This window comes from Biomphalaria glabrata, chromosome 5, assembly GCF_947242115.1.
Source record: "Biomphalaria glabrata chromosome 5, xgBioGlab47.1, whole genome shotgun sequence".
In the NCBI taxonomy this organism is placed as follows: domain Eukaryota; kingdom Metazoa; phylum Mollusca; class Gastropoda; family Planorbidae; genus Biomphalaria; species Biomphalaria glabrata.
This window is the reverse complement of record NC_074715.1, coordinates 15956378-15971969: the sequence shown is the minus strand read 5'-3', so window position 1 is coordinate 15971969 and position 15592 is coordinate 15956378. Positions and strand designations below refer to the sequence as shown.

General features: G+C 39.5%; 2 protein-coding genes across 3 annotated transcripts in view; one reads left to right on the top strand and one right to left on the bottom strand.

Moving 5' to 3' along the window:
• Positions 1-5328, top strand: part of LOC106064348 (multiple epidermal growth factor-like domains protein 10) — a 107303-nt gene extending 101975 nt beyond the window's left edge. Inside the window, exons 9-13 of one of the 2 annotated variants that reach the window (XR_008778225.1) lie at positions 75-212; positions 1867-2004; positions 2644-2779; positions 3695-3832; positions 4977-5118. Coding sequence is in view for 1 of the 2 variants with exons in the window: in XM_056031183.1 (XP_055887158.1) it covers positions 75-212; positions 1867-2004; positions 2644-2775; positions 3695-3832; positions 4977-5155 (725 nt within the window). In the remaining variant the exon portion in view is untranslated. Of the gene's footprint in view, positions 1-74; positions 213-1866; positions 2005-2643; positions 2780-3694; positions 3833-4976 lie in introns of both variants that reach the window. The other variant, XM_056031183.1, reaches the window with a different exon arrangement.
• A 375-nt stretch (positions 5329-5703) lies between these two features.
• LOC106064575 (uncharacterized) lies at positions 5704-13942 on the bottom strand. The gene is made up of 3 exons (XM_013223177.2): positions 10751-13942; positions 8986-9502; positions 5704-7221 (listed from the first exon to the last, which is right to left on the bottom strand). Exons 1-3 carry the CDS (start codon positions 13641-13643, stop codon positions 7038-7040), a joined length of 3594 nt encoding a protein of 1197 aa, XP_013078631.2. The 5' UTR covers positions 13644-13942; the 3' UTR covers positions 5704-7037.
• Positions 13943-15592: the final 1650 nt, after the last annotated feature.

Genomic DNA, 15592 nt, shown 5'->3' with positions numbered 1-15592 from the left:
CACATTATACACATTTCCTTCTCGAATGAAAATATTCGACATGACCATGCCATTCTCTTGTCACCTCTGCTTAGAATGTGAGCCTGGCTTCCATGGTCAAAGTTGTGAGTTTCGTTGTGGACATTGCCATGGTAACTCCACTTGTGACGCAACTAATGGACTGTGTCCAGTCGGATGCAGCTCAGGCTACGAAGGTCTTTTCTGTACAAAAGGTGAGAAATGTTTATTCATTATTCATTATTGCTTCAGTTGTATGTTACATGAATAGGATTTGTTATGATTATAATTCTTCTTATAATCTTGCAAACTTCTCATGGGTTGTAGGTGGTTGGGCAGACGTGGATCTCGAAAACGGCTCTAACAATAGTCCTAGAAATTTCGACAGTTTATGTATATTTTTGCAAAAAGAACTACTAGCTGTTTGGTCACATAGGAAAAATTCTGGTTTGACCATGATGATTTTTCAATTTTTTTTTTTTTAATTAAATTTGGTCTGGAGGTCTAGACATTCGATATCTTGAACACCCGTGTGTCAGCGGGTATTCCCGCATATATTCATATAAATAGTTAACTAGATAAATAAAGATTCAGGAGCATTTGGCACACCGTCTTCTTAGTCTCGATCTAGAGACCTATTCCCCAAATTATAATTATTCTATACCATATATCTAAATCCAGTATTCTAGTCTAAACTACCTTGTGTAAGTTTGCCATATGTTATGGTGTGTGTGTGTTTCTATGGTGACGTTGACAAGAGGTTATTACTTGGTTGTGAAAGATGCAACATAGGTGGCATTGTCATCATTTGATCTTAGTTAGGGGGAGACGACTCTAGAACGTGAGACTGAAAGCTTGTGTTATTGTAGTGAGTTATTTTATCTTACATCAACTTGACTTTTGTCTATATTATAAATAAAGTTATATTTAGTATTATCCACAACGAAGTTATTCAGGTTATTGAAGCTTTATTAGTTAAGATATATTACGCCTATGAAGGTTTAGTTGTCTACCTGCAGTTTGGTGCTAAAGCCGAAAAACAGGTAACAAAACCATGTTAGTGGTCTTGTATCGCTAGTCATGGTAGTGCCCTTTTTAGACCACCATTCTGGCCATTAGTTACCATACAGTAGAGTATGTTCAGTCTTTTTCACCAGCAGTTTAATTTTTCTCATGGTCAATTAACAACAACTGATCCTGTCAAGAATGCCACAATGTTGCTCCCACTAGACATTCTGTATGGTTATCTAATAGAAGGCAGGAGAGCCGCAGGTCACCAACTTTTAAGGTATACTGATTTATGCAAACGCGACATGAAGCTCTTCAAAATTGACACGAACAGTTGGGAAAATGAGACACTGGGTAGATCCAAATGGAAAGCAAGTTTAAAGGAAGGGGCCTGGATTGCAGATGGCGTACGCACCAGAATAAGAAAGAAGGTTGAAAGTGCTACAGCCTTGGGTGATTACAGATGCCCAACTTGTGACCGCAGCTGTGTATCAAGGATTAACCTCTTTACTCTTTAGTCACATGAGAAGTTGCAAAGGGAAAAGATCATCTCTCGAGACGTATATGTCACAGTTTTTGGAAGCTTACAATTGCAGGCAAAATAGAACTGGACATAAAGGAGTGCTTGTAAGGTTGAGCTGACATTAAAAACAGGTGGACATGTCTATGTGACAGTGGAGTATGACTAAAAGTAGAGGGGGGGTACATAATGTGACTTAAGCAACTTGGTGAACGCAGAGAAGCATAAGAGCTAAGAAAAGTGGATCGTACACAAGACCAATACATAGATCAATGCTAAAAGCGTGTGTCTACCCATTCATGGTGTGCCTTTCCCAGTCATTTTTGTTTTGGTGTCATCAGAATGTCTGCCAGGAAAGTGGGGTCCGAACTGTCAGTGGTTGTGTGGTCAGTGCCAGGCGTCAACATGTGACAGAATTACAGGTCACTGCGGCTCCGACGGCTGTCGTCCTGGGTGGTCAGGAGATACATGCTTAACTGGTAAGACAGCTAAATGGATTAGTGGTGTCACTTGATGTTTAAATAGTTGGGTTTATCGTTTCATTCTTTAGACTTGCTTAGTCATGATGTATTTGACTGTCTTAGTCATGATGTATTTGACTGTCTTAGTCATGATGTATTTGACTGTCTTAGTCATGATGTATTTGACTGTCTTAGTCATGATGTATTTGACTATCTTAGTCATGATGTATTTGACTGTCTTAGTCATGATGTATTTGACTGTCTTAGTCATGATGTATTTGACTGTCTTAGTCATGATGTATTTGACTGTCTTAGTCATGATGTATTTGACTGTCTTAGTCATGCTGTATTTGACTGTCTTAGTCATGATGTATTTGACTTGCTTAGTCATGATGTATTTGACTTGCTTAGTCATGATGTATTTGACTTGCTTAGTCATGATGAATTTGACTGTCTTAGTCATGATGTATTTGACTGTCTTAGTCATGATGTATTTGACTGTCTTAGTCATGATGTATTTGACTTGCTTAGTCATGATGTATTTGACTTGCTTAGTCATGATGTATTTGACTGTCTTAGTCATGATGTATTTGACTTGCTTAGTCATGATGTATTTGACTTGCTTAGTCATAGTTCATTGTTTTGATTTGTTCCTAGGATGCCGTCCTGGAACTTATGGAAGCAGCTGTCTGCGAAAGTGTGGCGCCTGTGATACCCCGTGCAACGCCACTGACGGACTCTGCCCCTCTGGCTGCCTGTCTGGTTGGGAAGGTCCGACTTGCACCTCTAGTATGTGAGCAACCCTTGGTCAACTTTCTAACTAAGCTGTAGCTACAGATAGTCAATTACCTCTAGTAGGTCTGTTACATCTAGTAGGTCTGTTACATCTAGTAGGTCTGTTACATCTAGTAGGTCTGTTACATCTAGTATGTAAGAAGCTTAGGAACCAGTAGTAATTACAGATAGTCTATTACCTGTAGTAGGTCTGTTACATCTAGTAGGTCTATTACATCTAGTAGGTCTGTTACCTCTAGTAGGTCTGTTACATCTAGTAGGTCTGTTACATCTAGTAGGTCTATTACATCTAGTAGGTCTATTACTTCTAGTAGGTCTGTTACATCTAGTATGTAAGAAGCTCAGAAACCAGTAGTAATTACAAATAGTCTATTACCTCTAGTAGGTCTGTTACCTCTAGTAGGTCTGTTACATCTAGTATGTAAGAAGCTTAGGAACCAGTAGTAATTACAGATAGTCTATTACCTCTAGTAGGTCTGTTACATCTAGTAGGTCTGTTACATCTAGTAGGTCTGTTACATCTAGTAGGTCTATTACCTCTAGTAGGTCTGTTACATCTAGTAGGTCTGTTACATCTAGTAGGTCTGTTACATCTAGTAGGTCTATTACCTCTAATAGGTCTGTTACATCTAGTATGTAAGAAGCTTAGGAACCAGTAGTAAGTACAGATAGTCTATGTCATGTATTCCTGGGCTGTCCCCTCTTCCGTTTTCCTTGGGAGTTCAAGGTTTAGGCTTGCCTTGCAATGTTGAATGCAGGCTTGCGAAGGGTGTGGCCTATCCATCTCCAGCGTCTCTGAAGTATATCTACTTCATTGGGCTGCTGCTTTGTTCTTCAAACAGTTCCTCCTCATTGGAGATCTTGTCTACGAAAGTCAATGCTATTTCCCTTATTGTTACGTACCTTTTTCCAGAATGCAGCAACAGAAGCTTCGGTCCAGGATGTCAGTTGCCTTGTGGTCAATGTGCCAACTCTGAACCCTGTCACCATGTTACTGGGTATTGCCTTCACGCCTGTGAAAGAGGATACGAGAGGCCTTTCTGCCATATACGTAAGATTTCTATTCTCTACCTAGGCTGTCTCTCGACCATTGACGTAATAAAGAAATCTTTCTGCCACTCGTAAACGTAATCGTCTTTTCAATGTACGTTAGAACTCATGCGAGGGATTGTGCGATTGATTGTTAAGATTGATTGTAAAGATAAGTTGTAAAGATTGATTGATTAGCTGACTGTTGTGCATAGGGATTCAGTAATGTATCGACTGATAAATTTATCAAGGAATTAACTGTCATTGAGATGCTGATTTGATTAATTAATAAGCCAATAAATTGTTTTAGTGGCCGATTGAATATTTCACTGCTTTGAAAAAGTGATTAACGAAATGGTGAAAATTTTTCATTTTATTCCACTTGAGACTTAAATCATTTAGTGCTTGTTGAGTTCAAAATATTGGTTATAACAAATAAGATCATCTTTGATAAAGTAGGTTAGATTAGTAAATCGTATGGTTTAGATTAGTAAATTCTATAGTTTAGATTAGTAACTTTAAGAGTTATGATAGTAAATCATATAGTTTTGATGGTAAATCGTATAATTTACATTAGCAAATTGTATTGTTTACATTAAAGTTCCCCTTTCAGACCTTGCAATCTATAGGGCAGATGATGCTAAGGTCATCTGTTTCTTTGGCCAGCGCTTAACGAGGGTGTAATGTGGCCAGCACAACGGCCAACCGCCTTTACTTTCCCTAACTAAAGCCAGGTACCCATTAGATTTGGGTAGACTCATTGGCGCCTCAAGAATCCCGAAATTCAAAGTACCAATCTTCGCCGAGATTCGAACCCAGGACCTCAGGTTCAAAAGGCCAAGCGCTTAACCACTCAGCCCCAGCGCCACCATAGTTTACATTAGTAAATCATATAGTTTACATTAGTAAATCATATAGTTTACATTAGTAAATCATATAGTTTACATTAGTAAATCATATAGTTAAGATTAGTAATTCATATAGTTAAGATTAGTAAATCATATAGTTTACATTAGTAAATCATATAGTTTACATTAGTAAATCATATAGTTTACATTAGTAAATCATATAGTTTACATTAGTAAATCATATAGTTTACATTAGTAAATCATATAGTTTACATTAGTAAATAATCCTCACAAGTTGCTGTTCTTTCTGCTCTTCAGGTAATCGTACTGACCTTATGGGCAAGCCAAATTTATTAACACTGCTGGTAGCCTGCATGATCCTTTTCATGCTGACCATCGTCGCCGTGACCGTTTGCCTTGTGGTCAAGTGGCGCCAGATCAACAAGGTGGTCAAGCCGAAATCACCCATACCGCCTTTTCAACAGACTGTTGTATGATATTGTTCACCTATTGTTGCCTCCATAAATAACACCATTGATACAGAGTGTGTGTCTTGTTTTTTTTAAGTTAATAATTCTTGCTTGATGCTTGAACTGAAGCAAACTGTCGTAAGTAGGTCAAGAAAGGTCCCACAAAATTATTGTACCCAATCGTTATGTTACATAGCCCAATCAAATTTTTAAAGTTGAAACTGAAGATTATTTGATAATTTTTCGTGAAATTTAAAATGACAAAGACGTGAATGTTTAAGGAAATGTCAAGGACGTGTGAATGTTAAAGGAAATGTCAAGGACGTGTGAAGTTTCAGACCGAGGGCTATTGGGCTTGCAACCGAACCCAACCACACCAAACCCAACCACTAGCTGTTTAGCTTACTGGATGTTTCCAGTTCATAAAATGATTTGATACAGAAGTGTTGCAATGCCCAAGTAACAACGCCCAAGGTTGAGACAAAATTGTGTAACAATGCCCTAAGTTACAGTAAGTGATTACAAACATGTATGTTGAACAGTAAAATTGAAAGTATGAAAATCAGACAACGCGCTTTTTAAAAGTCTGTATCAAAGTGGGTTTTCTTTATTACTCGCTTGTATAATTTTAGAAAAAAAAACATAGAAATATACACAAAATTCTAAATGATGTGGTTTCTCTTTAGCTCTGCTTGACAAGGCCTCATGCAGGCGGGCTTTTCTCTTTCAACTCAAAACCTAGCAGAAAACTCAAACAAACGTCAACATTGCTACATTCTGTCCATTACTTCCCTCTATGTCTACACCTTATCATCATTGTTCTAATCTTTATTCTATTTGTAATTCTTTTATGTTTGAAGATTTCCATTCAAGGGATAGAAAAAGAGATAATTAATGTTGGACTGGAAGCGATTCAAAAGCTAAAAATAAACTATTGCCTCCCTCTATTGGCAGGGTAGAAATTAGGTCGTGTTACAATGCCTAGCTGCAAGGCTTCACCTGAGAATCATATTTAGACTAAATGTACGTACCCAACTTTCAGACTGTGGGTGCAATATCTCCAAATATTTTGACTAAGCGTAAAACAATATTGATGATCACAGGTAATAAAAACCTAGTTTAAAAAACACAAATCTAAGTTGGTTATAGTTATGTATATCTTATTCAGCAAAAAATATAATAAAGTTCCTTTAATGACTTACTACAAGTTATAAACTAGGTAAAAGTTGTTTTTTTTTATGTATATCATTTTATAAATAATATTATGAATAGTGAACATATACAGCAGCAAAGGATAGAAAAAAATAACAAAAGAGGAAAATATTCACAATCATACACACCTGTATTGATGTTACTAGATTCAAAGATGGATTTAAATATGAAATAGTTGGCCTCTATTCAAAATGTTTTGCATAAAACAATTTTTCTTCTCTGCAAACTAACAGACATACGGCTTTCTCCTGATTTAACCAATTCTACGCTTTATGTTGGCACATAGATCATCATAGATTGAAAGATGCTAGATCTAGCTAAAAAGACATCTCACTTGTCGTCCAAAGCGGCCTATCCTTACTCGTGACAATAATGCGAACATAGAGTGCATGTCATGAGACAATGAACAAGTTTGTGGTTGCTTGCGTGCTGCAGCTGTGGGGGTGGGGGGTCTCAGCGATGTAAGTCTTTACCTATAATCCTTGAAATACACATCATCTGATGGCCTACAGCCACTCCAGCGTTGCCAAATGTGCTCATTTTCAACCTAGAATTGTTCCTTTCCACACACAAATAAAGCTTAAAAAAAAAGTGAAGGCTTAAACTCCACTACGAAAATGTCAAGGATGTTAGAAGTGATAAAACCACGGGATAATAATGAGCTTGCGAAAGGGTAAAGGGGGGGGGGGGGGGAAGTTTACAATGAAGAGTCCAGGTCAGCATCTATCTCCTCCTCGTGTTTGCTTCGGTCGATCTCGGCATTGCTCGCTGCTCCTCGTACGTTCTGTATGTCCTTCAGAGCAAACTCCTTTTTCTTGTGCAGCTGAGCCTGGCGGTTGATGTTGGCTAAGATGAGTCGTTCTTCGTAGCTCAGACTCGACCTGAAACCAAACACACACACACATTGAAAAGAAACAAAGTTCAAATAAGGGAAGATTCACAAATTAACTAAACTCAATACTATAAAATCTATTTCCCTTTTCTATATCAAACAAAATTAATTAATTAATGCTAAGTAATTAATTAATTGGTTAATCTTTTGATTGATTCATGTTTTGTAAAGGCGGCTGTTCGTTCTTCTGACCACATGACACCCTTGTCAACCGTGACCAACAAGACTGCATGATCTTTACATCGTCTGCGGCGATCTGCACTTTAGATCGCAAGTAGGAAAGGGGAACTTTACTAAACTATAAGGATTCGCTTCTTATCTTACTCTAGTTAACCTTATATAAAAAAATAATTTAGAAAATCGTTTTTTTTAAAATAAAGCTTATGCTAAGCTTATCTTATATAATACAGACGTTACTTCAAAAAATTAGATGATTACGTCCTACGCGTCATGCATCTAGTCATGCATGTTAAAGAATGACTCAAATTCTGCAAAGTCACTGGTTTTCCTGGCTAGCTCAGGCAACCCATTCCATGCTCTAATAGCACTGGGAAGAAGGAGCACTTGTACAAATTCGGCCTAGCATATGGGACGAGGAATGTGCCTTTATCTTTGTGTCTTTCAGAGTATTTTATTTTTTATTTTATATTATTATTTATTGTTTTTTGGTTGTTGTTTTTTTGTATTTGAAGATTTTGGTTCAGCGATTTATGTATGATTGCTACTTTACTTTTGAGTCTTCTGTCCTGAAGGCTTTCTAATTTAGTGATTTTACTAAAGGTATTACTCTAGTCAAATGAGAATATTCGTTTGTTACGAATCTCACTGCTCTATTTTGTGTCTGTTCCAGTTTCTTAATGTTTTCTTGAGTTGAGGGGTCCTAAACAGAGGATGCATATTCTATTATTGGACTAACCAAAGTTAAAAAACATTTTAGTTTTATGTTCTTATTTGATTTATAGAAATTTCTTTTAATAAACCAAATGCTTTGTTTGATTTTTTTATAGTTTCATCAATATGGGGATTCCATGACAGTTTTTCATTTATTATAACACCTAGGTAATTGGGTTTTTAGTCTGTGTTACTGGTTTACCATGTATGAGATAAGTGAAATTTATTTGTTTTAGTTTTTTTGCTACTCTTAATAACTGACATTTTTCTGAGTGGAAAGACATGCTCCAATTTGATTCCCATCTCTGTAATTCATGTGATTCTCTTTGGAAAATGGCCTGGCGTAGATCAGTCATGTAATTAAATTTGTAATAGTTCTAGGCTTGCAATAATACATCTGTGCGATTAGAAATATTTTTACCATTTGCTTGTTGTTAAGTGCAATTTCATGCTTTTAGCTTTCATACTACTCTGTGATTCTATCACTAGCCTGGACCAGTTGGGTTTTTTTTTATTTAAAAAAATTAAAAAGTTGAACGACCTGAATTTAAACTCAAGTGCTCAAGCATCCTAAAGCCTCGTCAAGCCAAACAATAACCACTGCGCCAGCAAAGCGATTATCAGCTAAGTACGAGTTCTTTCCCTTGTTCGATACCCCAAAAAAAAAATTTATTACCAATAGTTAATTATGTTATTGGTTAATTTTTTGACTCTAGTGTTGTCAGATAAAAGAAATAATTGTGCCAAATTTCAGCTTCAGATCGGGTGTGGCAGAAATAACATGTGCATATTTTTTTTTACCGGATAGAGAGACAGTTGATATAAGCTTTGTAAAAAAAAAGATTAATTTCACATAACATACCTCCTGGATCTGGTCAGTCGGTCAGAGATTGTCACGCCATTGGCCTGGGGCTGAAGGCCGTCAACTGTCATAGGGATAAAGAACGCGACGCCTCCATCACGTTCTGCAGGCTTGAGACCCTCCTCGTAAAGCTGTTGTCGTATGCTACCAATCTGGTCCGCGCTGAGGGTTAATGCTTGCGGATACACCTCTTTGACAGGAGATGCCGCCTGCTCCTTTGGAGGACCGTCGCTCCAGGATGGCTTGTTGGCGTCAGGGCCACCTGTGAGCTGCTCCACAGAGCAAGTGGCCAGGGCATGTCTGCTTGACGAGGCGCGTGTAGTGCTCGCGCTCTGGGCGCTACAAGTCAGGGCCTCGCTACTGCTGCATGGATCCTCACACGCTTTCTTTGGGCTCGGTGCGGAGATGTGAGGACCGTCGCCACTTTCCCTAAAGCCAGGTTGATGACTTCCTACTGTAGGCGAGGTGACTCTGAGGTCAGTGGCAGATTCGCACTTGTTGACCTCAACTTCATAGACTGTAAATAGAAACCAGTACACAATCAGGGAGTAAATACATAAACAAGGATTAAAACTTGCAATATATAGAAGGTAGGGAGTTTATGGCACTCGCAGTGGACAACATAGTATTATAAACAATTATTATTCTTTGAGAGCATATTTAAGATTGAACTGTCGACTATGAGGCTGTTGAATAAAATATATTAAAATAATTTCGTACGGCCTAGGATTTAGTATGTGATCATTCTTTCGGTGTATATACAAATTGCATTATTCATTTTATTATTATTTAAAATTAACGGACGGCATTGCTAAGATTAAAATTCTTCGAAGGGAAACAAAAGTCATGTATAGTCTCCCTTTAACAGTGGGATAGGAATTGTATGATATCCTATTAAGAATACTTTGTTTAGGGCATCGGAGATGTCCGCGAGGTCAGTTGTCAGCAGCCTTTCAATTGATATCACAGTCCTGTATGACTTCGAAACTTCTATAGTCGCTAAAGCTTCAAGCGCAAATGAGTATCACTTTTACTTTATATATTTCTGAGATAGCATGTCAGCAAAGATGAAACAGTCGAACAAAACTAAGGATAACAAGAAACTTCTAGTCAATGGATTTCTTTTGTTTACGTAACTCTTTCAGGCCTGATCTTTGGAAGCAGATGATGTGGGACTTTTAGGGCGCCCCTGAGCCCACCGAACACTGATGGGTGCCTAATTTTAGTTGGGGAAAGTGAAGTGGTCAATCGTTGTGCTGGCCTTATGACACATTCATTCATTGTGGGCCACGTCATCTGCGAGGACTTTACTTTTTTTCAAGTTATGTCAGGTATCCATTAGTTGGGTGGACTCTAGGATACCATAGAAATCATAAAGTTCCAAATCCTAGTCTTAACCAGGATTCGAACTCGCTACCCCTCGGTTCAGAAGTTAAGCGCTTTACTATTCAACTCACGACAACCCACTTTTTTGTTATCTAGATTTACCTTTTTTTTAACAATTCGATGAGGTTGTTTTTTTTTTTTTCATAAATCTAATCTATAAATAGATAAAAGATACAAGGAAATGATAATTTAAAACAAAAATAACTGAAAATGTACAGGTTAAGAGATTCAATTTCAAAAACTATTTACTTTTAATCCAGGTACGTGTCTGAAATATGTGTAAGTAAAAGTTGAAAGAAGAGAGTTCGTCAACTGGAAGGCATTCAACTTATTAAGTTCTTGTGTTTTTATTACCAACGTTTAATAATTAATTACTGACCTGGCTGGCTAGTCCACTGTTCACCACATCCGTGACGATCTGATCTCACACAAATAGGACTCAGTCTCACCTTCAGGTCGGCTCTATCGCAAGTGGGGCCATCACTGCACTGAGAGGGGCTACATCTGTCCGAGCCTGGACGCTGCATGTATGTGGCTGAGTGTTGTCGTGGCGAACCTGAAACAGGCCTTGACTGCGAAGTAGACTGTTTTCCAGAGCTTGGCTGAGATTTTGGGGCACACTGCTTTCCAGAGCTAGGTCGAGATTGTGGGGCAAACTGCTTTCCAGAGCTGGGTCGAGATTGTGGGGCAAACTGCTTTCCTGAGCTGGGTCGAGATTGTGGGGCAAACTTTTTTCCTATATCTGGTTGGGAAGCCGGCAAAAATACTTCAGATTTTGAGGTCGGTTGCTTTGCGGAGACGGGCCTCGCTGTCATGGAACACATGCTGGTTATCGGGGGTAATTTCATTGCTCCAGTTTGTTGGGGAATATGACTGGCGAGTGGGTACAAAACATTTGCGGAAATAGGTCGAACCTTGCTGGCATTGGAGTGGAGATTCATCGGCGCGTAAAGTTTTTCTGACTTTGGTCTGGAGCGTAGGTGAAGCGGCTCCGTCTCCGTGTTTTGTTCTATGTTAATGAAACTACTTTTTGACTTTACAGACGCTGGGTCATGAGCTGTGAGCGACTTGGATGAATTACTATGTGTGGCCATTAGGTCCTGCTTTGTCAGCGATCTTATCGACCTGCTCTGTCCAACGGTCACTGAGATATTACTTGCTGTTTCTGTAATTTGATGAACTGGTGTTTCTGGTTCGCTCCGTTGATCACTTGGATTTAACTTTTCTTTTGATGAGACAAACTGCAGCGCCGTCGGGGATCTGCTGTAAGAAATGGGATTACATCGCAGTTCTGGCTGTGAGACGGTCGAGACATTGGATTTACAAGTTGTTACCGGGCAAGGTGGCGGTGTGCTTTGCTTCAATCGTGAATCACTTAAATGTAAAGAATTTCTAGAGCTGCTATAAAAAATTTGAGAATGCAGCGGTTTGCCTTCTTCGTTGAGATCTTGATTGGCGCGTGTAGATTTGGCTGAACTGCTTCGGGGCGTTTCTCTTTGCGGCTGTTCGCATGTACAGAGCGATTCGCAACCTATTGCTTCTTCCTTAATCGGGGACATATTTCGCAAGTCGCATTCAGAAAATCTTTCCAAGGTCTTTAGAGAGTAGCCACTATTTACGCCGTTCATAAAATTTTCTTCCAGAGCGGCATTCAGTCTGTTTCTAAAATCTTGCATCTCTTCAGACCAAGTATTTTTGAGAGTCGGGTTGGCAGGAACCGAGCCATTCAGCAAAGAGAACTCTTTCTCTTCATATACCCCTGAGCAATTAAGCACTTCACTGTCTTCTGGGGGCATCTCTGTGTGCACAATATCATTTAAAGGCTGAGCAGTATCGCAAGGAGACGGAGCAGGTGAGCTTTCTTTGATAACAACACCACCTGATCCGCCGCAGCAATCTGCCAAGTCCTCGTAAGCATTCACGGAGTGTACGCTGGGATTGACACAACACTCACTGCCAGAGGCAGAGGCTTGGTTGCTGTAGCGGACATCTTTGAAATCCTGTGTCCTGTTCAAGCATTTGAGCGGGCTAGAGTCACAAGACTGTTCGCCGTTGCTTTCTTTCGAGGAGGACGTAGACAGCGGCGCGCTGCGATACCTGTTCGTGTGTGTTTCAGTGTCCAGCACTGGATCAGTGTGTTCTTTGATTTCAAGAGAGTCCTTATTCTCTTCAAGCTCATCATATGCCTCAATCTCAAAACTTCGATCATCAAAAGCTGGGTCCTCAATTTCAGTTGGAGTGTCAGTTGTCTCGTCTATTTCCGGAGGACGGTGCTCATCCTGTTCATAGCCACAAAGTTTCATTTCTTTACCAATTACTAACATATCAATGTCTTCAGATGAGTCTTCTTGGATTTCTTGTGAGCAGGGGACGATTGACTGAGTCTCTTGTTGCCCTTCAGCTGGATGGTCCACTGATTTTGGACTAAGGTTAATGTCCACTGATTTCTGACTAAGATTAATGTCCACTGGTTTCTGACTAAGATTAATGTCGACTGATTTCTGATTAAGATTAATGTCCACTGATTTCGGACTCGGATTGATGATGTCCAGGTCTTCAAGCTTATCATACTGTGGTGATGGAGTGCGAGCGTCGCAGCAAACATCTTTCTCGTCACTATTTGCCGGCTGTAACTCTACCTCTATGATAGCTTCTGGTTCTGGGGAGGCACCAGTACTTCCTGTCTTAACCTTTTGATCCGCTTCACCCGTGTCGACACTTTTAAGACTACGGCCCGACTTTCTAAAGCACGACACGCCGCTGCCTGTGCGAAACAGAGAAGAGAAACGCCTGAATCTTTGATGGTCGGATGTCAAAGGCGGGTGGCTTCTTTCAGCCAAAGGCAAATGAGGTTCGAACGTCACCTTTCCTTTACTATCCCCTCGGTCTTTCTCTCCGGCGTTTTGTGCTTTCTGATCGACGCTTTCGTTTGTGCCGGAGCCGCTGTAGTTGGCCTTCTGAATGGGGTACGGTTCCTCGTCGCTGTCATAACAAGGCACGACTTTTTCGCCCGACGGAGAGGAAACCGCGGGCTTTTGACTACCTGCATCTTGATACGGTTTCTCGCTGACTGACTTGCAAACATTTGTAACAGGGTCGGCAATAGGATCCACCTGTATGCTCTTGGTTCCTTCGCCGATGCCAACATTCGCCTCTTGATTCCCTTTTGCAATGTTAACGTTTTGGTTCCCTAGCCTACTGCTCTCACCTGGGTCACTGGATTTGGTCGTACCACGTTTTTTTGACAACGGCTTTACAACCGCTGACCCCATATCAAAATATCGCTTAAGACCACCAGAGACGCAAAAGGCCTATTGCAACCATAAGAACGCCAGGAAGGTAAGACTTCTAAAAAAAGAGAGAAGTGGAAAAATGTATGCCTACAGAGAAATATGACATCATATTACCTGAAATTTTAGAACTACTATGTATTTATTGTGATGGCTAGTTCGTTGTTTGTATCCCCTGACGTCTGTCTATACTATAAAAAATAAAATGTTACCTTTATTGTGTGGAGTGCGGTAGGAAGGTTTACACTAACGAAGCCGGAAGGAAGGCTACGTCACTGGCAGACAAGTAAACAAACACTTTGCGAACATTTCCCAAAGGGTTAGAGAGTTTCTTTCTGAAAAAAAAATCTTTAATATTTTCTTTGTATTTATATTGTTTGAAAATAGAAATGTGCATTGAATTAAGAGATTTAGTTGCCAACTCCACAACTTGGCGAGAATGGAAAAAAAAGTACGACACAAGTCTTCTTTAAAGCCTGAGAACAAAAAGAAACAATTATTATTATCAATATTATTATTTTGAATGTAATTTCTTTTATCTCGGAGTTAATAATAAGGTTTGTCTTCGAGTCCGAAGATTAATGAGGAATGCAATATTTCTCGCGAATACGCAATCCCAGCTGTGACCTACATATTTTGCCACATCCAGGGCAAGCATAACCATTGTCCGCGGTGCTCGATTAAGATTTTCTTTTAGCGTCTGCGTCTGTCCTCGGCAGAAGATTTTCTTTTGGTCTCAAATGTGTATCCCTTGGCCTCTGTGAGTGATCTCGGAGCTACATAAACATATTTGTTAAGGAACTTCCTATCCCATGAACATGACTTAGGGGTAGGCAAATTGTTGGATGTTGCCTAATCGTATGCGGCCTCTTCGAGTTGTTTTATTTGGACCATCAGTATTATGTTTACGTGGTCCATTAGATCGAGGTCCTGGTTATAAGTAGTTCACCCCATTCCTTTGGAATTGAAATAGATTTTCCTTGGGCAAAAAAAACAAAAGGCAGGCACCCCTAAGGCAGACCACGAGTACGGTGACTTGATGACGCAGAGGCAAACTTACAACAGCTAAAAGTCTGGGCATGGAGACGAAAAGCACAGAATATATCAGAATGGAGAGATGTGCTAAAGCAGGCCAGTGTCCTCCATGGGCTGTAGCGCCACTGGGAAGGATGGATGATTATCAAAGCTTGTAAAGAAGTCAGTCTACAAATGTATCTTGATACTCATCATTAGGCACACAATTATTTGATCAATTGCAGAGACGTTCCTTCCAGGTAGAAGATAGTAATGCCCTACATGTTTAGAGACTGAGACTCAAGTCTTTGGTTTTCCTTACTGTTTCAGGCAGGCCATTACAATGGCAATAAAGAAAGAGAACTAATAAGAATCTGTCCTAGCATATGGAATAAGAAATATGCCTTTGTGTGTCTTTATGAGTATTTTGTGAGGCTGATTTCTTTGTATTTTTAGCGGCCCCCGAAAGGGGAAAAGACGCTATTAGTTTTGTGTGAAATGTCTGTCCGTCTGTCCGTCCGTCCCGTTTAGATCTCGTAAACTAGAAAAGATATTGAAAATCCGACATCACAATATTTTAGACCATTCAAAGTTCTGATGCAACGGCTACTTTTTTTTTCTGAAAGCGAAAAAATCTAATTTTTAAAATCAGTTATGCAAGCAGTTTTTTAAAGAGAAAAAGCTAATTATTATGCATTATAAGTTAGACCTAAATTAAAAAGAATAGTAATGTTATAAACGTCATTTTCGTGAACAATTTTTTTTTATTGCGGAAATAGACTGATCCTTTTCAAAACAATTACATCTATTATAAGACTTCAGTTAGGCCAGGAGAGGCGCGGTAGCTGAGCGGTAAAGCGCTTGGCTTCCGAACTGGGGGCTCCGGGTTCGAATCCTGGTGAAGACTGGGATTTTTA

Bases quoted from the DNA above. Each gene is read 5' to 3' on its own strand.
- LOC106064575 (XM_013223177.2), bottom strand. From the start codon at position 13,643: ATGGGGTCAGCGGTTGTAAAGCCGTTGTCAAAAAAACGTGGTACGACC. The intron at 9,503-10,750 runs GTCAGTAATTAA...TTCTATTTACAG, and splicing joins ACAGTGGACTAGCCAGCCAG to TCTATGAAGTTGAGGTCAAC. The intron at 7,222-8,985 runs GTATGTTATGTG...GTTTGGTTTCAG, and splicing joins CGACTGACCAGATCCAGGAG to GTCGAGTCTGAGCTACGAAG.